Source organism: Neodiprion pinetum, chromosome 4 (assembly GCF_021155775.2).
Source record: "Neodiprion pinetum isolate iyNeoPine1 chromosome 4, iyNeoPine1.2, whole genome shotgun sequence".
NCBI classification, from domain to species: domain Eukaryota; kingdom Metazoa; phylum Arthropoda; class Insecta; order Hymenoptera; family Diprionidae; genus Neodiprion; species Neodiprion pinetum.
Window position 1 is genome coordinate 22,983,097 of NC_060235.2, and position 26,696 is coordinate 23,009,792.

Genomic DNA, 26,696 nt, shown 5'->3' on the forward strand with positions numbered 1-26,696 from the left:
TAGCGAAAGCTCAACTTTTCATTTTCGGAACGATTACGATAACTTCCTTACCCTATGAAAATAGAGAAACGGGAGGTTAAAAAGTATCTCAGGCCTAACGTAATTCCGAAAAAGCAAATCGTCCACTCTCGCCTGACACTTGGCCGACGAAATAATTCATTGCATCGACCATCTCTCAGCTCGAACAATTTCCGAGTGCACCTGCAGCAGCCGCATTAGTTTAATTCGGGATCAGCGAGGCGTCGCGACGCCGGAATCCCGGCGAATGCCGAAAACGGCGCCGCGACGCCCGGCTTCGCCGTCACGCGCATGTTCCCCAAAGTGGTGGCGATACGACGACGCGTTTGTTTCACAATGGTGGGGGCACGAAACGTGGTCGAGAGCGTCGCGACGCCCGCCGGCTGTCAGTGCCCGTCGAAAACTCCGGGAGAGACGGTCGCCTCGCGTCCGAAGGCCCGATTCATACTCTAGAAATAACGAGAATTGTCGAAAGACTGACGCAAATGTAATTTGCGAAATAATTGAGTTTGTACCCAGGAATAAAACTCGCGCGGTTATCGATTGAAATACTCAAATTATATTTCTATAATTTACTTTTTCGACTAATACCGTGTTTTGTTTGTTCATTTGTTTTATCACTTATCCTACAAAAATTAATACAAACGAGACGATGATTTTTAGTCGAACTTCTCATCTCGAGATGAAAGAGAAACTTTTTCCATGATATGATCGTCGGTTTTTTTCTAACAACGGTTTATCGTTGAAGTATTTTTAAATCGTTATGCAGTGCTATCCTCGTTGTTGTTGTTGTTATAATAATTATTATTATTATTACTATCGTCGTCATTGTCGGTCGAACCGATCAAACGAACGACGAAATCAAATTTCAAGAAACTTTTTTTGAAACTTTTACTTTTAATTTATTCTTCGTTATCCTTGGTTGGTGATTTCTCTCTCGTTCATACGTCATCTTCATTTCTCTCTCTCTCTCTCTCTCTCTCTCTCTCTCTCTCTCTCTCTCTCGCTCTTTGATTTTAATGTTCTTCGCGACTGTCTATAAATGATGTGAGATCCTTTGGAATACGGGAATACCAAAAAGGTACGAAGAAAAAAAAATGATCTCCAAGATTGATCCAACGAGAGATAATTTTTCAACTCCGAATAAATAACCAAGTTTACGCGTAATATGAAAATCGTGCTGAATGCACAGTTCATCCTCGTGATATGATATTTCATCATATATTTATAAAAAATATATAATATACATAATATATATATATATATACCGAAGTTAATAAGTTGTTTACGATGAGATAACCCTACGGTATCGAGTTGCGCAAGCAGATGCAGTAAATATAACTGAGGGTACGATGCGTAATATGAATATTTTTAACGCAGCTAGCAACGATAAACACAGTTTCAAGAACAAAGATGAGAAAAACAATGATCAATGAAGCTTAGCTGTTAGCTATACGGAATGATAGCGATAGCGAAACAAGGACGAGAAAAAGAAACGAAAAATCTAACATCGTAGCATTATATAAATGCGTCGTTGAAACTACGATCGCAGATCCATGGATTTGAATATCGGCATTAAGCGCTGATAGATCGTCGACGAAAATTCTCGAGGGTTAAAGAAAATACAAAACTAAAACGAGGATAAATTCTTTTTAAATATCGTGAAAGAAGATCAGAGAAGATAATAGTCAAAACGTGTGAAAGTGAACGTAGTGAAGGAAACGAAGGTGGTGGAAATTTATAAAATAATCACAAATGCAATTAATACATGGACGGACATTATTAGAAATATAAAAAAGAAAATTAATTATTCCCGAGTATAATATAATCACTTCTAATATCGTACGAAAATGTTACATCTGCGGTGCAGGCGGTTTTTCTGTCTCCTCAGCGTTTTTGCCAGCGTTATTATCGGTGAGTGAAGTTTATTATACCCACATTACATTATCGATAATTATCGTGAACAAATCCGACGATAATGATAAAAATCACGTTAATAATAGTAATAATTCCGTATTCTGGTTTGATATTTTACCTCGACCTATTTTTTCATCCCTATTATCTTATCGTTCTCAAATTTCTTCCACTTTCTTCGATGATGCGGTATAATGTATATTATTATTGTGACTATTATTATTATTATTATTATTATCATCATACCCAAGCCTATATCTAATTATAGCGAATGAAGCTATATAAATTAACCAGGAAAATGGAACGGCAAATTTAGGCGTGTACCTATGCATATGCACCAATATATATATATGTATGTGCGTGTGTGTGTCTGTGTGTACGTAAACGTATAGTGTATACGTAAGAAAATTGAGCCACACCCGTTAAAAGAACCCTATCTTATACTCATATTTTACAGCCCTTCTTCTTTGGCACGCATGCCTTATTACAACTGCACGCGTTACATAATTTTACCTATACATAGGTATATACCTATATACATATATACATATTCCTGGCTCCGTCGTTAATTTTTCGAGTCATCTGAAATATTCGAATTTGCAATTTCTATATACATATATACACACGTGTGCATAGGCAAGAATTAGTCATGGGGGAAAAGTTGGTTCCGAAAATTATTTTCTTCAAAATAATAAGAAAAGAAAATACCTACCGACGTTTAGTATTTCACACGCGTACACAAAATTAATTGAAAATTAGAAAAAAAAACAAACTTAAGATATAACGAATTGAAACAAATTAATCCAAAACTCATTAATTTGTGGTATTGAAAAATTGAGGGACGTATTTGCTGCCGAATTTTTTATTTTCTTTTTTGTCGTTGTATTTTGCTCCAATTTTCAAGGTACGAATTTTGAATGAAATAGATAATATTGTTTGATATTTCATGTACATGATTATAGTATACAATATGAAGGCTAGAATATACATATATATATAGCTGGGGTGTTTCAAAAAAAGACGAATTTTTTTTTTTTTTCTTATGGTGTCCAACAATTGATAGTATACCTAAAAATAAAAATTTTGCCGCCAATATGAGCTCTTAATATCAATAAGAAGGTTTGCCCCTATCCATTTCTTTATTTTCCATTTAAATAACACGGGAAAATTTGTTTTTTATTTTTGACAGTTGAAAATTTTTTATAACAAGTTGTTAATATTGTTTTTTGTTGTAAAGAATTAATTGTTCAATAAAATTTCTTAGTATTTAGTAAAAAAAAAAAATTGATTTGTTATAAAAGAGACCCAAAAATCATTTATGTGATATTTTTAACCTTTATATTTATGTATTAGTGCTTTTTGTGAGTTAAGTATTGAATTAATTAGCAAAAAAAAAGTTTACAATCTCAGGTTAACAGAATTAAAGTAATTTTACATAAAAAATTATATGAATATGGCATATGATATTTTTTTGTAGTTTTATTTGAAAATATTTGAAATTTTTGATTAGTGTTATATTTGATCGCTGATATCTTTGAAACGGTTGATCTGAGGAACTTTGATCTTCTGACGTTTTTTGTAGAGCGTAAAATTTCCTACAAATCCCTTTTTCAGATTGTTGTTACGATGAACCGTTCCAAAGTAATAAAAGTTCAAAAATAAAAAAAAAATTTTCCCGTGTTATTTAAATGGAAAATAAAGAAATGGATAGAGGCAAACCGTACTATTGATATTACGAGCTCGTATTAGCGCCAAAAATTTTTTTTTTAGGTATACTATCAATTTTTGGACACTATAAGAAAAAAAAATCGTCTTTTTTTGAAACACCCTAAATTATATACGCGTATATATGAGCACAGATACGTATGGTTTCAGCGTTCATGAGTAACGTGTGAATGTGGGACGAATTCGTTCTCGCTTCGAGCTCACAAATTCGTGATAGAAACCCGACAAAACGTGCTGACGTAGCCGGGATGGGAGGGCGGAAGGGTGAGAGGGAGGGTAGGTACGCGATGCCTGATTTGATAGAGTCCCACGTTGCGCGGAATTGGAGAACGAGAGAAAAATAGACAGGTAGAGGGAAACATGGAGAAAATGAAAAGAACTACGAAAAAGTGGAGAAATTATTTAAAAAAATAAATAAACAAATAAAATAAAACAGCTTGGTTCTGATCGGCAGGAAATCAACTTCTCCCATCCCCCCTCTTTTCAGTTTTCGCTATCAAATTTTAAATCATTTCATTTCACGTTATTATATATTGTTATTTATCATACTATACATTTACCAATGCAATGTAGAAGACAAAAGACTATGGAGAGACTTTATTTTTTATTTATCGATTTGTTTTATATTTTTGATCCTGTTTTTTTTCCCCAGCGCTTTGAGCTTCTTGCCCCAGTGATTTTATCTTTTATTGTACAGTTTTACGAGTTCTTTGAACGAAAGAAAGAGAAGAAAAATAAAATACGCGAACAAAGAAATCGAGTCTAGGTAATAAAACGAGCGAGATATTAAGGTGGATTTTTAAATATTGCTGTGAAGGGTGCAGGTAGTTTCTCGTTGAAAAGGCGCCGAGCGTTTCTGCTCATCTTCCGAAGCTTCTCCAGCTTTTGGATGCACGATAAAGGCTGCTGGTTGGTTTCATTTCGTTCCATTTTTACCCGAAGAAGATTATAATGTACGCGATCTTCACCGCGATTTGTTAAGAGAGGGTATTTTCCTCGGTTTTTGCAAAAACAAGAAAAAAAGAGACTCGCGTATTTTTAAAATCTACTTTCAGTTCTATTTTCACAGTCTGCAATGAAAGGAAGAGGAAAAAATATTGTCCATTGTATTATCCTTTTTCATACCCATGTAAGAATCATCTATCCTTTTTCTTTATCCGCTTATTTCATAAATGCATTATACGAACATTTGTCCGAAAGAAACAATTCAGACAACGATATTTATATTTTACATAAACATAATGATTGTGAATTATTTTTCATTTGATGAGTAAATTTTATTTATAATTATCAGAAATTATTCCGGCGAAGAAACTCAATTACTATGCATATAAAAATTCCATTATACCTATGTATAATCCAAAAATGTGTTTATTAAGTTGTAAAAACTTTCTCGCCCACTCGTAAATTCTAAATTAGAAAAATTACAGTGAAATCAGATTTGTCGAATTACTTTGTGCCCCGAAACTGAGGGTGGAGAGATAAAGTCGCATCCGAAGTCTCGAATTGGTTCAGAGGGAGATTTTCGATCCCCAATTTCTCATCAATATCGTTTAATGATCACGTCTCGTCGTGGCGGTTTTGACGTAAAGATTAAACGATCACTTCGCGGCTGTATGAAAATATCCAAGGATTACAGCCGAACTCCTCGGTCTGAAGTATTCTTGGCTAGAGGGGGAATGACCAATGGGAAACTCGAGTGATAAACCGGATATCGAATTTCTTCCCTCACCAAGAACCGCGGTGAGCCTTTAATCCCCGCTTAATCTTACCTTTTTTTTCGATAATACATCGACCGACCGATAACTGATATCCACCTTAATTAAAAGTCATTATCGAGGGTCAAGGCTATCGGAGATATAAATATATACAGTGTCTCTCTTCTGCTGCAGCCTCGTTTTCAAATCACAGGATATAATTACCTGGGGGTGAAGTAAACGAGGGGAACGAATCTCTTTTCAATATTCGTTTGAATTCATAAACTATCAACAACTGGTTCAGACTGTTAGAAAATATCCAAAGGAATCAGTTAACCAAGTTTTTATATGTTAATCAACTGTGAAACTAATTATCATTCCGTTGTCTCAAGGTGCACAGATTGCTACGCTAATCACTGCAGGATACAAATGCGGCTGCTTTTTTAGTTTTGAATTCTATCAGCTTATTCGGAATCCTAAAATTAGGACACAGCCGAATTACCGAAATAAAGACGGACAATAATTGAGAAACAAAGGCGTAAAATGAATGACTGAATTACGATTTAATGTGGATTTTAGAAGAAAACTATTTCCATAGTATAAAGAATCAGTGATTCCAAACAGTAAATATTTATCAAAATAATTGAGTGATTGATAGTTCGAGACTCGTTAAATTATATAACACGTTTTATAAATGTCAAACTCGCGTAGCTGAACCAAATTTAAATTGATTAACCTCAGCTTCGCTTTTGTAGTATTTACGTGATAATTTATTTATTCTGACATTCCATATGTAACGGTACTTAGATACTTGAAAAATCAGAATAAAAAAATAAGAGTAAAAAAACAATGAGGAGTTAGTAATACTCAAAATCTTACGCAGCATACACCCGACGAATGTAGTCTGAGAATGAGAATAGTCTCTTGAACACCCACTTAAGTTGATTTTAAAGTGACGAAATTTGAGCTACGGAAAATCATTCGAAATCACTTTCAACCATCGTATTGTTTCAATTCGCTTAGGGTACCTAATTCCCGGTCATTTCAAAAGTTACCCAAAGTCTCCGTATACACGAGTGAATTTCGAGTTACTTAAGGGTGAGAAGCAGGGTTTTCAAGTTCGAGGTAGGGAGAAAATGAAATGTTGGGGTTGTCTTCGGTGACAAAAAGAATTGAAAATTACTCTTCAAGTAACTTCGGAGTGCCTTTGTGGAGTTGGTTGATAGTGGGAAGGGAGAACTCGACTCAGTCGATAAAGAAGAATACTGCCGTGTTGACACCGCTGCAGCGGGCGAGATGTCGAGGGGCGCCGGAAATGAAAATCGGGTCTCTAAGTCTGGAGCTTTTCACTCGTTAATACCGGATGCTTGAATAACATTATCACCCGCGCCGAGGTACTTCAAACACCCTCTTTCATCCGGATGCCGTATCTCTATAAAATCATCGGCGAGAATAGGATCTGAAAGAATTTTTTTATTCATGGTTTATTCGAAAATTAACTGAATTAATCTGCCGAGAGAAATTACTGAATTTGGTTACGATGCATGAGTCAATTATTTCCTCAGCCAAATGAATACATTCATCAGGCTGATTCTCGATACAGATTTCCGTACCGACATTTACTAACATTTAGCCAAGACACAAACCTTTTTCGAAAATTCAAGCCAATCAAAAGGATATCCCCCACCGTCTCGAACGTTGTAGAGAAAGGTTTGTATCTTGGATAAGTGACAGTAAATGGCGGTATGGGAACCTGTATTCAGAACCAGCATCGAGGGGTTAATCAGTCTCGATTGTACTCGTTTCTTACTACCTTATCTAACTTATTTCCCTCATCTATCCTAAGACAAACCAGATTCATATGCCTACTTGAATGTTTGTGACACATACATGGTAGAAAAAGTTGCAGGCTAAAACTGTCGTCGAATGTGTAAAAAAAAATCATTCAGTTCGGCTAATATAGCCGAGTGTGTGGCGACAAGAACTTTTAACCTTCTGCAGTTGCGAAAGCTTATGCATGCGCCTGTTGCGTTCTAGGAAGAATGCTGTGAGAGATCTTCGATTCGATGCTTGATTCAGATTTAAGTTCGGTACACAAACCTTGCAATGTCAATGCGTGCAAATTCTGATCTTCGGTTCGTTCAGGTTTCTCGTTTCAGCTCGTCGTTATCTGTGAATCCGGTTATTTCGGGTCTTACCAACGATCACTGTTCGTGATCGAAATAACTGTATTTACGCAGTTTCTTCTTTTTTTCACGCCACTTACTTTTCCCATGCCTGTTATACAAATTACACGTACACCTGATTTCTTTTATCATCGGAAGGAAAAAGTATTTTGCGTGTGAAATAGAAGAAAGCAAGTGAAAAGTCGAGTATTTTTTTTTTTTTTTTTCAAATCTCAATTCTATCGATCGACAATCAGTAGCGTTATCACATGACGCTAAAATTAATAATCACTGCAGAACGATACGTGACGAAGTATCTATTATTACGAAATGCCAGGGTATGAAGTCCAATTAAATTAATAATATGTCGCTTATTTCATGCGAAATGAATTTAATATCTTTTCATTTCACCTTCCTGCTTATCATTATAATTACAGAAGCGCGCGTTCTTCCGTTTTACTTTCTGTCCATCTCTCACTCTCACCTCTCCTCTCTCCTCTTCATCATGATCCGGCATTCTCCTTCTAATTTCAGTTTACTTTTTCCCCCTCCTCTCTTCCTTCCTTCTTTTTCACCACGCCAGGCGTCAGTAACGGTCTGTCCAAGACGACACGGGGATGGAAGTGGAAGTGGAACTGAAAGTCGAGGGGTGAGCGAGTTTGCTTCTCGTATAATAGCATAATATTCTACAAAAGACGCAAGGAACCTCGATGTTATAACGAGGAACTTTCTCAGCGGCGTGGCAGCATCATGCCGTTTATACACACACGCGCGCACACACATATATATATACATATGATACATACACCTGCTGCTGCACACAGTGGCCCGTCTAACTCGCATCCGTTCACTCCTTCATTATACGCCGCAGTAATAATTTAAACTTATTCTAAGATTTTACCCTGCGACGGTAAGGGAGAAGCATGAAAAAAAAAGGAAATAAAATTAACTGAAATATACGTGTGTAGAAAAACTGAAGAACTAGAATGAAACGAGAAATGAACAAAAATGATGGTGTACTTTTGTTGCAATTCGCCGCGAGGGGTGGAAAAAAAATTATGCATCTTTCCTTCGTCCCGTAATTCGATTTCTTAAACACGAATAAACAAGAAAGGTAAAATATAAATTATGATAATAATAATAAGAATGATTTATCAGGTGGCAGAAAAAAATGGTATAGAATATTATACATTCTTAGGATGGTTTTTGCTGTATACAAAATAGAAAACAAAACAAATTTTGTCGCGCTTATTAAAGATGTACGAGGTGTATAGTCATGTCAAAAGTGTGTAAAAAAAAAATCTCTGTGATCCAGATGATAATGTTTGAACACCGAATTTCAATTATAAGCACCTTGTCATCAACAACGTCAGAGACATCATATTATTCCACAACTTTTTCACCCAAAAATCCGTTTAGATCGTTTGATTGTGTTGAAAAATAGCTCATCATGTGTATAAAATAATCCCCTACAAATTGTATGAATCAGAATCTTTCTTGAGTTCGTCAGTTGGCAAATGAAGAGTCCGATGAGTGCAACCGTAATAATTATCACATTTCAAACTTGTGATCCAACAAGAAATACGTTGTTGTCTGTCACAATTCGACTTGGACGAACTATGAAGAATTCGTTTACAAATGAAATCAGCTATCGCTCATTAGAATCGGACAAGTAATACGGATCTGTCGGTAAAAAAAAAAATAGAAGAATACTGAAACTTCTACGGCGCAGTTGGGAGAACGAGGTGTTTGTAATTGTACTCCAGTGTTTAAACATTTTCTTTTTCATCTGACGAACTTTTGTAGCTGAATATAACTGGATTAGCTTCTGTAAGACTGTGCAAAGCTCTGTTTAATCATGTTTTGGTTTCAACACATTTTCAATCTGACTGTACAGCCTTTACGTCCTCAAACAATCCTCGTCGATCAGATAATTGAGGTTATAGAGACATCGGTTTGATTTTATATGCTGGGGGGAAATGGAGAAAGGAGAATAAGGGTTAAGAATAAGAGAAAGAAGTACAAGTGTAAGAGTTTGGAGAAAAGTCTTGGCACTACAAACTCGATGGGCGTGGGTAGGCGTGCATATATATGTGTGTGTGTGTGTAGATAAGGGGGCTAGCCGATATAGGGGGGTGGTGTCTGCGTCTGGCTCTTCTTAGGGGTTGTTGATATCGACGCTCGGTGTGTTTTCCGCGGCAGCTGAAAGAGAAAAAGAAGGAGAAGGAGAAGACAGGAGGGAGACGATAGATGATAAGAAGAAGAAGATGCTTCGCCCGAGGGAGAGCGCAGGAGTTCTTTAAAGAACAAGGTCCTTAAATACCTGTACACATCGCCCCCTTCCACCTTCTTCTCGTTTTTTCCTTCTCTCTCTCTCTCACTCTCTCTCTCTCTCGATATTCTCCAAAATTCAATACCGCGTCCATGACGCGAAATTCATCTACGCACTAAGAGAGAAACAGAAAAAGCAAAAGAGGGAGAGAGCTTGTGTAAAGTATCAGTGATAAGGTGAAACTTTTCATTGTGCACGTGTTATTATTATATCCTGAAACAAAATTTTCATCCAAAGTCAATGCTAGCGGCGGAGGCTGTCTGACTCTTTTTGTTCCCTTCTGTACACCGTGAGGCGCAGGGTTGGAAAATGAATGAATGGATGAATTAATGAATGAATGAATGAACGATGGCAGGAAGGAAGGAAGGTATGAATGGGTGTTGAATTATCAGAGGAAACGAGGTCGTATTTCACTTCCCGTCGATGTCAGTGGTAGGCTGTGAGAGAATGACGCGATGATAATTATGAGCGTGATTCGCTATTCGTGTAAATAAGATCAGCGATTAGTTGTTTTTTTTTTTTTTTTTATTGTTCTACCACTCCATTTCCAATACGTCTTAGTTGTAAAGACCGATCTGTCAGGTGTACAGTCAGTACACAAGTTTAATTCAATTAGCAGAATGTGGAGGAATCAGAAAGGCGAGATAGAACCAACCGATTTGTACCAAAAAAGCTCCGTGAAACGACAATTATTTATAGACACTATTTACAATTGAAAAAACCTTCACCGTATGTATGTACAATTTTGACAAATCGTAATGAATTTAGTTTGTGATTGAACAATTATCTACGAGTCACCCGAAGTCGGATTTTTTACTTAAAACTCGAACTGTGCAAACTCGAAAGACGAATAATGTAAAATCAATACATTGCAAGTTACATCGAATAAACTAATGTTTTTTTTCAGAATACTTAATTCATGGTAATGAAATGAGCTATGATTAATCGATTGAAATTGGAGAAACTAGACGAATTCATGGAACCAGTCTTAGGTCGTTATTTCTAAAATTACCTCGATCAAAATTCATGGTTTTTCAATCATTTATTACTTTGGGTTGGTTTTGGGTAAAAAAATGTATTTAAGGATCACGACGTCGAACTTTCTGGAATACGAATATCTGCCTCACAGAATTTTTCGACTGTAGAAAGATAAAGCGTAGAATACTATAGTGTAGAATCGTCGTAATTCTGCTATATTATAATTCGTATCGACGAATCTGTACGGTGAATTTCTGTACGCTGACGTTTAAACGTTTCGAGAGTTCTCTGAAACAGAATTCGATATTGCAACCCATGAATTTTCCAATCCTTCTACACTTGTACCCCAAGTCTGTACTCTTTTACACAAATACCCACCGCAACTCGAATCAGTAATTAATTAACCCCGATTCTCTGCATCTCAATCCATCGGCTTGGACAGTTTTTTCATCGGACTGTACACCCGATCCATCCTTAATCTTCGGAATGAAATCGAGCGACGCGAACACCCGACTCCACACTCCGGTTCAATAGTGACGTGTACTGCGGTGATAATGACCCGGGAATATCGAAGTAACGAGCCATCGGGTCTGCGGAGAGGGTGGCGGTGGTGGAGGATGAGGACGAGGATGAGGAGGAGGAGGAGGGTTGCGGGATCGAGTTGAGTGTGGGGGATACGTGAGCTGAATTAGGCGTTTGAAACTGGCCGAATTGCTTTTGCCAAACTTTGGATTGGCTACGTTCGCTCTTCGCCTCCCTCCAAACCACGAAAATGTGGAGAAGGAGAAGCGTGCAGGTATGTCGGGTGCAGGTTATATTCGTCTATACGGGAGTCGTGATTGCCACCCGAGGGGTTGTCGTCCTCCTCCGACGCTCGAAAGTCGAAGAAAGAAGAGAAAAAGAAAATAAGCTCAAAAGTTGGTCAAATATTTACCAGAAGTCAGGTTCGAGAATTAAGAACTGGATAAAACGCGACCGAACCAAAAGTTGGGAGAAAAGAATGAAAAAAAAAAAAAAAGCATCCGCGGAACATCTCCGACAATTTTATTTAACCCATAGATTAGAGCTGAGAAGAATATAATGAATAACATCCCTGCAATACGATAAAAATGAATCCGATTTTTTTTGTTCCCTTTACGCAATTTTTATTTATTTTTTTTTTTTTTTTTTATTTTAAGGACCAATTAATCTTTGAGTCGATTACACTCGCGCTTAACTTGATACACAAAATTATCACTTGAATTACCCCAAATTGAGGTTTTGTTTCCTTCTTTTTTTTTTTGTTCTCCAAAAGAGGATGATATCAGTTAATTTTTTTTCAATATTGTTTTCGTCTCCTTCCAGCATTGTTTTTCTTTTCCAAATATCCGTCGTAACTGTAATACGATCTTTCTTTTTTGCAAACGGATCGTCTATCTCTCGAGAGGTAATAGTTATTTTGTATTTTATTTGGGTATTTTTTTTTTTTCTTATCGTTTTTACTTTCGGTCAGTCACCAAAGCCCGTCTCTCGTACCTGTTTTGTCTGCACAACTCCGCCACCCGATTCCGAAACTTGAGCCTTGCAGAAGCGAAGGTTGGTGTGAAAAAAAATGCTTTTATTCGCAATACTGAACAATTCGATCCGACTTGTCACTGCATTTTCTTTGTCTGTTTTCGTATTGTTTTCTGACATAGCTTTTCGTTTTTACTAAGCGGACTCCTCTGTCGTCAAAACACACTTATTCTTCGCAACTTTTTAAGCAGTGACGAGACAGAAAGTGGATAAGAAAAATCAACGAGACGCTAATAAAAAAAAACAAAAAAAAAAAAAACGTCGTATTATACAAATTTACTATTTTCTGACTTTGTCCTTTAAATTGTGCTGTGAGACCCTGCTTGCTTATCTCTGAATTTCATGATTTTAGTCTAGTTTATGCGAATAGTGACCTATAGATTTTGACAATTGACATAAATGGCCGTATCTTTTTATTGCGTTGACTTAGAAGCTTGAATTTTTTACACCTCCAAAGAACCTTAGACCTTGGTATTTGACGTTAATTTGAACTTGATGGCTCTACCCGTTCCTGAGAAAAAGGTTCTTGACAGACGGACGGACAGCGAAGTGATCCTGTAAGAGTTCCATTGTTTATTTATTTATTTTTTTTTTTTCGAGCTACGGAATCCTAAAAACGGAAAATTGTACCTATGAGAAATTTTTTTTTTCACTCTTTATTTTTCTATTATGACTCGCGGATTATTGTAAACGCAACTTGGTTTTCCGCTGTGTTTGTGTAGGAAAAATTCTGCTGGGGGATGGAAATGTAATTGGAATATCTTGTTTGGGCGAAGGTGGCGGGCTGCTCTTTCTCCCCTCTCTTTTATCTCTCTCTCTCTCTCTCTCTTGGCCGAGTTGGTACTTGATTTACGGAGTTTGTTGAAAAATACACTTTATTCCGCGGTACATTTGCTAATTCACCCTCCAACCCGAAAGTGTCACTCGACTGGAGGGGTGGCTCTGCTCGGCGCCGTGCCGCCGCTCTCATGTAGGTATATACATATATGTATACATACACGTACATGTACACATAGATACATAGTGTGCACACCCACCCACACACAACGAATGCAGAAGAACCCGCCAGTATTTAATTTCCGTTCCCTGTTTTATTATACTTTTTTCATCATTCTTTCATTCGTTGGCGTTGCGATATGTACGTAAGATTTGTAAGCATTGCGATACGAAAAATTTCGAGAATTCACGTGTAAGGAAAGTTTCCCAGTGATTTCCGAAAACCCGACTTTGACAAGGATTATCATTAATATTGTTATAATTATGTATTTCGGATAATCGGTCGTTCGTAATTGAAAAGTGTTAATTTTTTTTTTTTTTCATATTTTCAAAACTTTCAAGCCTTGCAAAAAATTCGCATTCAACCGATCATGTAACGTTGTTATCACACGCATGCAAATGATTCTTTGTTTTCGGTTTTTTTTTTTTTTTTGTTGCCTTTTCTGATTGAAACCACCGCTCTTTGTTTTCGTTTTTCATTCTTTTTCGACTCTTTCACTCATTTCCTCCGCCTTCCGCAACGCGCGACGATCATGATCAATCCGAGTCTCTGAGGCAGCAAGTAAATGCGGTGAAAGCATTCACGCGAGAGTTAGCTCTCGTTATCCGTTTTCCCACTGCATGCAGCGTTGACAATTCGGACCACCCGCTTTCGCCCCCCTTTCGCCCCCTTTTCACCGCCCGCATCACCGACGCCAAATTGTTTAAAACCCCGTACAAAGCTGCCCACTTCTTTTTTTTTTTTTTCTTTACGTTTGTCTTTTTGTCTTGTCATTTTGTTTGTTTATCTATACCTCGCCTTTCTTCTTTTCACTCTTGTCTGCCATTGTTTTATTCATCCCCTCTTGTTCTTTCTTCTATTTGTTGTTTGGCTTCTCTTCTCTCGTCTCTCCGCCAGATTCTCCCACTGTTTTTATACCCTTTACCAGGTACACGCAACGACGATATATATATATATATATATATGTGTGTGTGTGTGTGTGTGTGTGTGTGTGTACACACATACGCATACGTCAAACTGACAATGCCGAGAGTAAGCGCAGATTGAAATCGAAGCTTTGTATTATACATACGACGCCCACATGTAAAATTCTCGCTGTGCTGAATACGCACAATGGGCTCCCTGCCCGTTTATCTCGGAATTTGTGTAAAACGATTTATTTCATATTTATTATTCTCGCGCAGGTACAGATCTGATGTAGATATATGTATGTATATTATACACCGCATAATCTTCGTGTTTCAGGACTGATATCGCAACGCGCTACTATCCCGGTATTTTTATCAACAGTAATATACAATTGAACCACACAATGCGTTTAACGAAGAGAAGTTATATCTTCACTGATTCAATATCTATTTTCCTATCGTTTTCGTTTTTCGAATGTTATTTGAATTACAAAAAAAAAACTTGTCACGCAAGTAATCATATTTAGTATAAATTTGTTGTTCTCATTACTATATATTTCTCTATTAAATGAGGCGTTCAACTATCGCAATAGTTAGAAGAAAGTGTAGTACCTACAAATGACCGTGATCGAAAAAAAATGTAGTATCTCATACTACAGATTTTACGTTCGGCGCAACAAATTTCTTTTTTATTTTGTACCCAGAAAAAATGAAAATAGTTAAGGAATTTACGGTAAAGATGACTCGACTAGAAATTTGTCTCGTCGATCCTCGGCCTTCCGATTTCCTCAACTTCGGTTCATCCGGATACCGTCACGAGTAGCGTCAGGTAGAACGAGATATAGCCGAATGGCGGGGGATCGGATTGCGTAATTTGAAAATTTTTGGGTCGAGTTTGGACCCTCGGCCTAATCCCGGGCCTGGCTTTAGCCCTAACCACAAACGCGGTCCGACCCGCCCTGTTATGCAGGGCAGTTAAAATCCCCCAGAGGGTGGTGAAAGTGCCCTTACAGGAGCGGCTTAGGAGCTCTTCGTAGAGCGGGACAATCGGCCAGAGGGTGAAAGATTCCTGGGGAAAACCGCCGAGCGAATAGTTTCAAAATTGAAAAGAAAGTTTGTAGGAGCGACAACTTCATGGCCATTATTAATCTCCGAAGCGAGTAGCTGACAAGCGAAAGTACCCGAAATCTAGTACGTGAAAAAACATTTGACACGTATTTTTTTTTTACATGCCAATTCGGTTCATTAAGGGGCAAAAACTGGTCTCAAAGTTTACCCTGAAAAATTCAATTATTGTTAGAGTTTCTCGATAATGATGTAAATTTTTTCTAAAAAATAGATCGAGTTTGTTCGATATCGGTAGACGATAATACGCACAGTGTTTTCACCCTGAGGGGTTGCATCCCTTGAAATACGGGGGTTGTTTTTATCTCCAGAGCGACGGAATTGACACGTGACAAAAGGTGCGTGTTCGATGTTTTTTTTATGTGCTACAAGGTATCGTGATATGAGAAAAATCGGCGAGAAGCAACTCGGGCACTTTACTTAGTGAGAAAAGACTGGAAAGTCAAACGACAGCAGTTGACTTTCATTCATCATTGTCGTAACGATTAACCCGCGCATCGCTCTTGGCGAAGGTTCCCCCTTTATTTCCCTTTCAATTCATGATGCCCGTTGAATATCGAACCCTCGTTTCTCGTCGCGCGATGATCCTGCGAAAACCGTCCATCCTGCGCACCACTCGAAACGTCGGCTTGGTGACAAGTTCGCCCGGCTTTTTACCTTCTTGTTCTTCTTCGGTGACGAATGAACGAACCTCACTTGAGGCCTGATACTCAAAGCGATGATCCTCTTTGCGGGTTTCGTAAAAGCTGCTGGGGATCGCGTTGAGACTACGGGAGAGACTTTTGTCGGAAGAACGAAACGTCGTCGTGCAGTTTATTTCTGCTGAAACCCAGCTCTCTTCGACTTTTCACGAGCAAATAACACCCACTTCCGGAAATTCACTATGTGAGTTATATCGCCTTCCAGCCGGAAGTAGAGACCATCAACTTCTCTCGCTGGAACCTCTTCCTGCCACCTAAATCCACGTGATGCAGGGGACATCCTTCGATGCACCTTCTCTCTCTCTCTCTCTCTCTATCAGCGAAAGGTTATACACACGTGTGTTACACGGCGAGACTTTTTTTTTTTGGAAAAATCGATCTATTGGATCGGTTTGATCGTGTTGCACTGGTTGATTTTCTCGCTGGTGTTTGAATGGGTATTTATTGAAGGACAAAGTTGATGTTTATTGATCGGGTATTTTTCGCATTATTCGGACAGCAAAATCAAAAACAAACACGGGATCTTACTTGTTCATATTTTATGAACTCGAAACAAAATCCAAACTTGTTCGTTTTTCTAAACAGCATCCCGTATCAACATTGTTATCCAAGGTTTGTCAATTACCTCGACAACCGATCGTTGAAGATTTCTCGTTTGTTTTCGATGTCTCGAATCCTTTCTCGTCTGAAACTTAAAATCCAAACAGTTATAATACGACATACAGTACCTTCTCCTCGTTGTCTCATTTTCTTTTTTAAACCCTCAAAGTGAATTATTCTCCTTTCTTACCTCGCATTGTCGGTATCAGAAGGTACACCTAAAAAAAAAAAGAAAAATTGGAACATCAAAAAATTGCCAGAGAAAGCGGAGAGAGGTTTTTTTCCCTTTGAGCCAGAGAACCAGTGCTTGACTGATCCCAATCCCGGACCTGAACCTTGTTTCAAAGAAGCTCTCACTGCGCAAGCTGGAAAATCGTAATAACAATGGCGATAGTTGAACAATGCAAGTCGCTGAACCACTGCATGCTGCTACTGCTCATTCGGATGTGGAGAAGTGGCCGGTGTGACCCGTTAGCTAAAATTGTCTGATAATCCATTTACGCCTCTGGACGTCGCGTCGTCCCCCCTTTTCAACCCCCCCATTTTCCCACTCCCGACGGATCGCGGGGCGCAAACAGCAAGCGTTCAACGGGACCGAGAGAACAGGGCTTAGCATTCAAATGGGGCCAATTTGCAGCAGGTGATAAAGGTGATAAAGGTGACACAGTGGTTGCAGCACCTAACGCCTAACGCCACCCTCCCTTCCATCCTCCCTCTACCAACTCTCGACCACTCTCGAGGTGATAAGCTCCTAAATAGCTGGCCCCTTTACTGGTGTGTGAGAGAGAGAGAGAAACCGTAAGCCATACTATCCAACCTGCAGCGAGTGTTACAAGCGACGGCTATGAACCAACGCAGAAAGGTTATTTTGAAGTTATGCTTTGGTTTGAGATGGTTATTAACAACCGGACAATTATTATTATTTTTTTTCTCACGTCTTTCTAATTCCCTGGTGGTATACGAAAGGAAGAAATTGGGCTTGGTAAAAATTCTTTTCAAGGAAACTCAAGTAAGGATTAAAATTATATTGTACTCTGGTAATTGAAATAACAACGGTAAGATGATTTTGAGATCCGTAAGTGTTTTTTTCAACTCATCGGATTTGCCGGTTTCCCGCTTTTTATTTTTGAACCACGCAAATCCTTCGCTAGTCGCTAATGCCGTCTGAGATCTCGGTGCAACTGTTTTCGACGCCGACACCGACGTTCCTCGTGTGATGATGTCTGTATGGGGCATTCCACTTCAATTCGACTAGGGTCCGACCCTTACCTTTTTGATTTAACTTCAATGATAATATTTTGACGGTGATTGTCACATTTTTAAAATTATAATCAATAATTACATGAACTCTGTGACCAAAACTAAAAATATTCCAATTCCAATTGAAGTGGGCAGGCAAAACAGTGATTTTTTTATAAATTCTTAACCAATAAATAATTTTTATAGTGCTTAGGTTTGTTGTTATAATCTCCAGGGTTCGATATAGTTGCCCTAATACAACAACAATCTGTAAAATTTTTATTGAAATTCAAAACGAAAAGATCAAAGTAATTTGCAAGAATGATTTTTAATTTTGAACTTTTCTTTGAATTTCAATTGAAATTTAGCGATTGTTGTTGTATTGGAGAAGATGGATTTTTTTTTTTAAGTCAATGCAATACTTTTGTAACGTGCATTCTTATGTATAATAAATTCAGGTTCCGAGGCATTGATGCTGTATTTATTGACCTTCGACACCGAGAAAGCACGTCTCTTGGAGAAGATGTATCGAACCTTAAATATAAAAAAAAAAAACCAAAATGACTGAAAAAAAATTATTGATTAGTTGAAAAATGTGTAAAAAATTACCGTTTAACCCATCCACTTCAATTTTGATTGCAATATTTTCGGTTTTGGCCACAGAATTTATGCAATTTCTTCATAATTTTCAAAAATGTCGCAATCACTGTCAAAATATCATCATTCAAGGTGCTCTGTGTACGTCGTGGTAAAAGTTGTAAAAATTTGAAATAAAGATCTTGATGATATTTAGGGTCGGAACAGCGATTTAAAAAATCTCGGACCAAATCCACGAATTGTCGTGGAATACCCCGTATACATACACACATATTTACACATCATACACCCGTAATGTCCATACATCGGAAAACAATTCGCCCTCTGATAGGTATTTTTGTAGGTGCATACGTGCAGTTATACAAAGTCCTGGTATTACACATATTATGTTATAGATGTACGTTGTTGTACATGAATACGTATAACTCGCATTGCATGATGCGCAAAAGTTGGATAAACAGATTATAATTCCGGTTGAATAATACGTGTTCTCTCGATCCCCGAGCAGGTGTGTCAACTTTTCTCTTCATCTTCGTTGTCGAACCGAAAGTAAACTGACAAGTATTTCTTTTCTCTTCTCTTGGTGTTGTGCTACAGAAATTTTCATTTGTCATGTGCTCTTTTTTCCAATAAAAATGATGGAGATTATGAACGATGTTGAAGCAGCCATCTCACACCACGTTAAAGCACTTTAACGGGAGTTTGCCGAATTTTCCTAATTCCCGTGGGATCATTCTTACTTGGACAATTTGGGAACAAGGCTCAGCAATTATTACATTGCACCCTTAAATACATATATATATATATATATATATATATATATATATATATATATATATATATCTAATTCTCTAGCTTCGAAATCGTCCGATTCCACTCCAAAATACACTTTATAACATCCGGCTAATATCCGGGATTATCGCCTCCTACGGAATATCCGAAGCAGCGAGGTAATGATCAAGATTTTGAAGAATTATATCTATTCCTGTAAAATGAGAGTGAAAAAAAAAAAAAAACGAATTACTCATCAAAAGACGCGAAGTGAATTAAAAGAAAAAAAATTAAAACCATATTTAGGTAGAACAATTTCGAACGAAAAATGGGATCACGAAACTTGGATCACATCTTTGTATAAAATGAAATAGAAATAACGAAAAATGAGATTGTAAAGAATGAGAAAATTTCCCACCTTGGCTCAGATGACGGTTAAAAATTGAAGAAGAAAAATAAATAAAAAAAAAAAAAAACAAGTAATAAAATAAGAGAATAAACACCGAGTACACAAGAAACGTCGCTTTCACTCGAGAGAACGCGGCGGCGATGATCGGGGGTTGGCTCGTTTGAAATTTCTTTACTCCATAACCCTCACTTGTTGCTTCGGGCGCCGGCTTGACACACGAACCGAGCGTCTGGGGCTTAGCGGAGTCAGGAGTCAGAGGCCGTATACATTTTTCCTCATTTTTCTCCCTTCCACCCTCCTTCTGTCTCTCGGTCTCTCCCTCGATTCTCCTTCATGCCGCCCTCTCTGTCCCTCTAGGTGTTTTCGCACGTTGTCCAAAAATCTGCGTCGTCGGTAGAATTCGTGCAAATTGTTTGCCTTCTTGCTTTTTCTAGTTTTATTTATTTATTTTTTTTTTTTTTAAAGGTTAGATATAATACAGATAATTTTCTTCGTGACGTTTTAGAGTTTTCTCTGTAAGGTTTAATTTTCATACGAAAATCGCGATCAGCTCTCGTAGGCATGAATATAAATTGGATGGAATCCAATCGGATATCAATATATAGTGAATTTATTCGTGTACCGCTGTTCTTACTATTCCCACTATTCCTTGCACTATTTCCACCATTGCTACCATTTCTTGCACTATTCCCACCATTGCCATCATTCCCTCGATCACCGCTCCACTCACTATTTCTACTATTGCCACTATTCCTTGCACTATTCCCACGATTACCACTCTACCCACTATTCTCTTGCACGATTCTCACTATTGTCACTATTCCCTGAACCATTTTCACTTTTTTCACCATTCCCACAATCGCCACTGTTTCCTGAACTATTTTCACTAGCCGTCACTATTCCCGCGATTACCACTTTTCCCATTATTTCTACTATTGCCACTATTCCTTGAACTATTTCCACCATTCTTCTTACTTCTATCATTATTAACAAGAAAATACAATCTCATCGTGTATTGAAAAAACCTTCAATACACCTGCACATTTATATAGTGTTAAATATATCAATCCACCTACAGAGCGAATAGTTTCAATTGTTCGGATTAAAAATATCTCGCTATTATGCTGAAAAACATCAAGCCGTTGACGCTGACGCGTGCAGCGTAGAGTGAAAAGAAAGCGTGTGAAAACGGGGAAAGCAAAGAGAGAAAAAAAAAAAAAAAAAAAATGGCACACCTCGAGTGAAGAAAAGTGACAGCAACCGATGGTATGAGAGAGGGTCTCTCGTTGGTGTAACGTGGCTGCCTAAGGGGGGCTGAAGGTGTTTGGCTGGCACTGAATGGGTTAATGGAAAATCACTATCCGCTGTGACGAGGGCGAAAGATTGTTCATCGCTCTCCCCACGAGAATGGCTCGAGAGAGCGGGAGAGAGAGAGAGAGAGATATGGTGATTCCTCTTGCAATTTATCCCTTTATCGCGTTTTCATCATCCCCATAAAGAGACGAGCGCGATCTGCACACGCGTAGTTCTCTCTTGTATTTTGTGTATTTTATGGATGTACGTATGTATAAACGCGTCGTTATATACACCCCTCGTTGTTCGCCCACCTTACCGCCCTAATCTCGACTGTTCCACCCTTATCACACCCCGTCGAACATCCGCGATATTGCTTGCCTAACGTCGTAGTTTCTACACCGTCCGGAGGAAATTTTTTCGTCGCCTGTACGCACGCGCAAAAATTAATCCACAACTCTGATCGTAACGGAGATTTTTGCGCATTTCGAGCACAGTGAAGGGATTTGGAAATTTAGAAGAATAAGAAAAAAAAAAACAAAAAACCGATGCAACTATTCGGGCAATCTTGTAAATTTATCAAATTATTCACCGACTATATATATTTTGATCGTTGTAATCTGTTGCAGCTCGTTTGAACGGCATTGTAAAATAAAATTTCGAAATTGATAAAATGTACATAACCGGTTAAACAAAAACTGTGGGTGTTAATGGTAAGTAATTTTTTTTTTTTTTGAATTTTCAATTACTAGTCTGTCTCCTTGACTGACACTTTTTTCCTCTTCTCTGCTTCTTTGTTGTAATGAAAAAAAATATTGTATCGTAGTGCGTACTAAACAAAAAAAACAAAAAAACTCAGTCATACGAACGGAGACAAATAACAGTGCAGGCGAAAAAATATAAATTTCGTCCGCGTCGAAGCTAAAGCACCGTTTTCGTTACATAAACATACGCGTGTGCATTATATATGTGTATATATATATATATGTATATATATATACACACTTTACTATGTACTCAACTGTCGGTTTTAATTGCAGTTTGGAAATGAATCTAGGAGATCCACGGCCCTGTTGTTATTTCCGGAAATTCGTGCTCGTTGAAACTCGGAGGCCGACTTTAATTAACGTATCACTCGAGCCTGTAGTTAATTAACTATATATGTATACAAAATTTATACATATACATATACATAATAATCGCAGTTATTTATTTATGCGAATAGGGGTTCAACGAGTGTGAATCATACATATACATTACAACGCAAATTATTTAATAAAAACATTGTTTAGCGAACGGAAGAAGAAAAAAAAAATAAATAAATAAATGAATGAAACTGCGTAAAAATATTTCAATACATTATGCCGATGTCTTATGTAATGAATCGTATACATCGCATGCCGAAAAATTGTTTCGTAAAAAAACAAAAAAAGAAACAGATAAATTCGCCACTTGGTTCAAACTTGGCCGCGTTAATTTTGATTACATTTTGAAATATTTCAACGAGTTCCGACCAATCTGTTCGAGCTTTCAATTATCGTTGAATATGGTCTTGGAAATGAATTTAAAGACAATTGAATTATCATCGTTTGGGGTTTTTTTCTCGCCAATTTGACGTTAGCTTGTTCGCTCAGTGATCAACCCTTTCGTATGGATGGCATGCATGTATATATATATCCGTCGTTTGCGGGGGGTTGAAACAAGGATCCGGCGAACCGCCGCGAGTGTCACAGCCGGTGATCCGAACCGAAACGGAAACCTCGAAAACCCTGCGGAACTCATCCCCAATTTTCCCTTTAAACTCGTTCGTACGGACGTTCCTACGTAACGACGCCCTGAGAATTGTTTCAGGAAAAACCCTTTCGTTCGTATAACCCATACGTGTTTTATATGTACCTATACAGGTCCGAGCTGTTTATAATTGGACAATAAATTTCAAGCCTTCGCGTTCCGGCGAAATTAATTGCACGTACGCTTTGAAACACCCTTTGCTGAAAATTTTGCACGTGTCGGTTTATTTCAATATTCAATTTCTTTCTTAATTTCTTACGTTTCTTTATTCGATTCTTTTGTTTTTAGATTGGTTTTTTTTTTTTTTTTTTTAATTCTCTTCGCTATCATTTTAAGAAAAAGAAACATGGACGAGTAAACTGGTGAATAAAAAATTTTGGATTCTGTACACTCGAATATTATTATAATAATTGAGCGGTCCGAAACGATTCATCTCAATTTTATTCTATCCATTTTTTGTTAGATATATAATAACGATGATTATTATTGAGGTTTTTTCCTATCTTTCTTTCGTCGGTTCGGTCATTTTTCTTTTTAACTGTTTCTCTCACTTCTCGTTTACCGGCCTAATTACATTAAGGAGAAAGTAATTTTTATTCCTGCGTGTTTATATGTTATATACGCGTATAACGTGCATGTAAAGACTTTTGGACATGCCAAAAGGGAGTAACGAAAACGTGGGAAATAAAAAGAAAAAGAAAAATGGTATAAAAAAAGAGAAAAACCAACATTCATATTTCAAATCCAGACACGCCCTAAGCGAACGGCTCTTCCGTATTATGTAATGTATTATGTAATGTATTATATACATGTATATATATAATGTACATTACGCGTGCGTTTGTAATACAGTTACATACATTTATGTCTATGTAGAAGACCTTACGTGCGTTCATTCTTCGCCCACAAACGCACACGCATGTACGTACATCAAATTATATACGAGTACATGGTATATTGTATGGTATTGTATTATCGGAATTAGATACTTGAGCTGCATTATCGAAATTGATGGATCGATTTTCCACTCCGTGCTATCGCACGACGATATTAACTCCTCACTCATTTACATACACGCATATTTACAATCCATGCATACGGTTATCATGTACATACGGATGTATAATATGTATATATATTCCTAGAAACACACGCGTATTGTTAATGCATAGTAATTTTTTACTCACCCGCCTCGCTTTTTGCCTTAACGATCATCATCTGTTGTTTGTTTGTTTGTTTGCTTGTTTGTTTGATTACTTACTTTTTTCGAAGCCGTTTTTTTTTTTTTTTTTTTTTTTTTTTATATTTTGTCTGCTTCTACTCCGAACTTCTATTTTATCCGCTTCTCTCTCTCGCTCTCTCGCCGACGGTTAGCCGCCGTAATTAGAGTCGCATGTACCATGCATGCCGCACATATAATGCATACGCGATATGCGTGGGAGCAAACCGTTACCGCCCAAATTGTTTATCACGTTTTATATACTATATAGTTATACGTACGTATAACGTATATCTGTATTATTTACGGTAAAGCCTCTTGCCGAGTGTGTTACGCAATGAAAATTGCACAACCCCAGCGAAAAGAATTGTCCTTTGCAGTCGCGTTCGCTTTTTGCCCTTTATTGGCTAAAATCTATTTCAGGCTGTTACATATACACATACATACATATATATATATATATATATATCCGCCGATCGGTCAACACATTATTCATCATGTGTCCGAAGTAGTAATTCCATTCCACTATACATGTATATAGTATACAGTAATATATGTATGCATATTACTGCATTATACAGATATATACAGGGTGTCTTATTTTAAACAATCCAGTCGAATATCTCGAAAATCAAAAGTGCGAGTGAAAAATGTTTTAGACAAAAGGTTTGAAGAAGGAAAGAAGATGAAAACATCGGATTCAAGGTTAAAGTTAAAATCATGTAAAAAGTCACTTTTTTCGAGATTATATATTAGCGAAAATACCAGACTTATCACAAAATATTGTGGTTTACTTTTGTGAAGCTGTGAAGCATTTTAATCACCATAAAATCATGTCATCAAAAGGTACAAAAAATATCATATGCCATATTTATATTATTTTTTGTGTAAAATTACTTTAAATCTGTTAACCTGAGACTGTAAACTTTTTTTTTGCCAATTAATTCAATACTTAACTCACAAAGTAATTAATTCAATACTTAACTCACATAGTTTTATTGGAAAATATTTGAAATTTTTGATTAGTGTTATTTTTGATCGCTGATATCTTTGAAACGGTTGATCTGAGGAACTTTGATCTTTAGACGTTTTTTGTAGAGCGTGAAATTTCCTACAAACCTCTTTTTTCAGATTGTTGTGACAATGAACCGTTCCAAAGTAATAAAAATTCAAAAATGAAAAAAAAATTTCCCATGTTATTTAAATGGAAAATAAAGAAATGGATAGAGGCAAACCTTCTTATTGATATCAAGAGCTCATATTGGCGCCAAAATTTTTGTTTTTGATATACTATCAATTTTTGGACACCATAAGAAAAAAAAAATCCGTCTTTTTTTGAAACACCCTAATATGTATACATGTATATATATATATATATATATATATATATATATATAATACATGAAAATCTGTGCTTCAAAAATATACGCGCAGATCAAAGGAAAACGCGGGAGCTTGAGGCTGATGATAAATTCGGAAGGTTTTGGGGGTTGAAAGGAGGAAACAGCAGGTGTAACGAATATAAATCAGGAGCTTTGAATCATTCGTTTGGCTTCCTGTTTCCGGGTCTGAAACTTCCGGCGTTGGGAATCAAAAATTCCCTCGACCCCTGGGCTTCGAGCAGCGTATGCCCGTAATCTCAACCCTCGCCCCCCACCCCCAACGGTATTTTAAGGAATATAAACGAGCCGGATTGCGTCATCGCCGCCGTGCCCCTTATTCTGCGCCCTGTAACATTAAATAGATAGGATATATACCGATCCGTGTACGTGTGAAGGCTGCGATGCTATGTATGGTTGTCTCTTCCTTGTCGACCCGCTCAATCAAATCAAACAGCCTCGTAAACTATCCACGTCAATTTGTTAAGGATCTATCAGGCATACAGTCGAGGCGGAAAACAACCCCCGGAAAAAATTATATTTTCCTACGCGTACGTGATACTCGCATTTATTTGCACTCCAAAATTTGGCAGCTCGGAAAGCTAAAAACTAATTTTATTTGACCGATACAATGAGAAAGAAACACGACAAAACAAGAACGGTATTTCCTTTTGAACTCTGAATTTTTCGAATGATGAAAAAAAAACACACCGTACCGCTTAATCGATCTCTATAAATCGTAAGGTAATTTTTTTTTCCCCCTCATCTTGTAAATGAATTATTTACAGACATTGCCCGAAGGTGAATTTTTAATCAGCTCGTCAGTTATAATCGCGGGATAAACAATTTACGTAAAATAAATAGAGATCACATACAATTGCGATAAATTGATGCAGATTTCTTTCGAAATATATTCACGTTATTTGAAATTGACAAAAGATTATCCATAACGTACTTCATCTCGATTGATCAACTGTTTCGATAAAAATTCGTATATGTAACATTTTTTTTTTTTTACCCTGCCAAGGGGGTACTTTTCTATCCAGCCACTCATTCGTCGCTTTTGCATCACAATTTTTCTATTCCGATATTTTTTTTTCACCTGACTGTACATCTGATACATTCTTGACCCCGGTTGTTATGCCTCGCTAACCACAGCCGCTGTTGCCTTTGTCAAAATAAGAAAGAAGAAGAAATTTCCTGACGGCGCGTGTTATATGAATCCCATATATTCATTTTACTTTTTTATTAAGAAATAAAATATTTTGGCGTGATTAAAAAGAA

The 26,696-nt window shown here is 37.3% G+C and overlaps 1 protein-coding gene across 8 annotated transcripts in view; it reads left to right on the top strand.

Moving 5' to 3' along the window:
- Window positions 1-415: 415 nt before the first annotated feature.
- Window positions 416-26,696, top strand: part of CARPA (Carbonic anhydrase-related protein A) — a 93,206-nt gene continuing 66,925 nt past the window's right edge. For 5 of the 8 annotated variants that reach the window (XM_046624653.2, XM_046624658.2, XM_046624657.2 and 2 more), the window contains exon 1: window positions 422-1,932. In XM_046624653.2, coding sequence (XP_046480609.1) covers window positions 1,869-1,932 — 64 coding nt within the window. In that variant the 5' untranslated portion in view covers window positions 422-1,868. Of the gene's footprint in view, window positions 1,933-26,696 lie in introns of all 8 variants that reach the window. The other 3 variants (XM_046624655.2, XM_046624654.2, XM_046624656.2) reach the window with 3 other exon arrangements.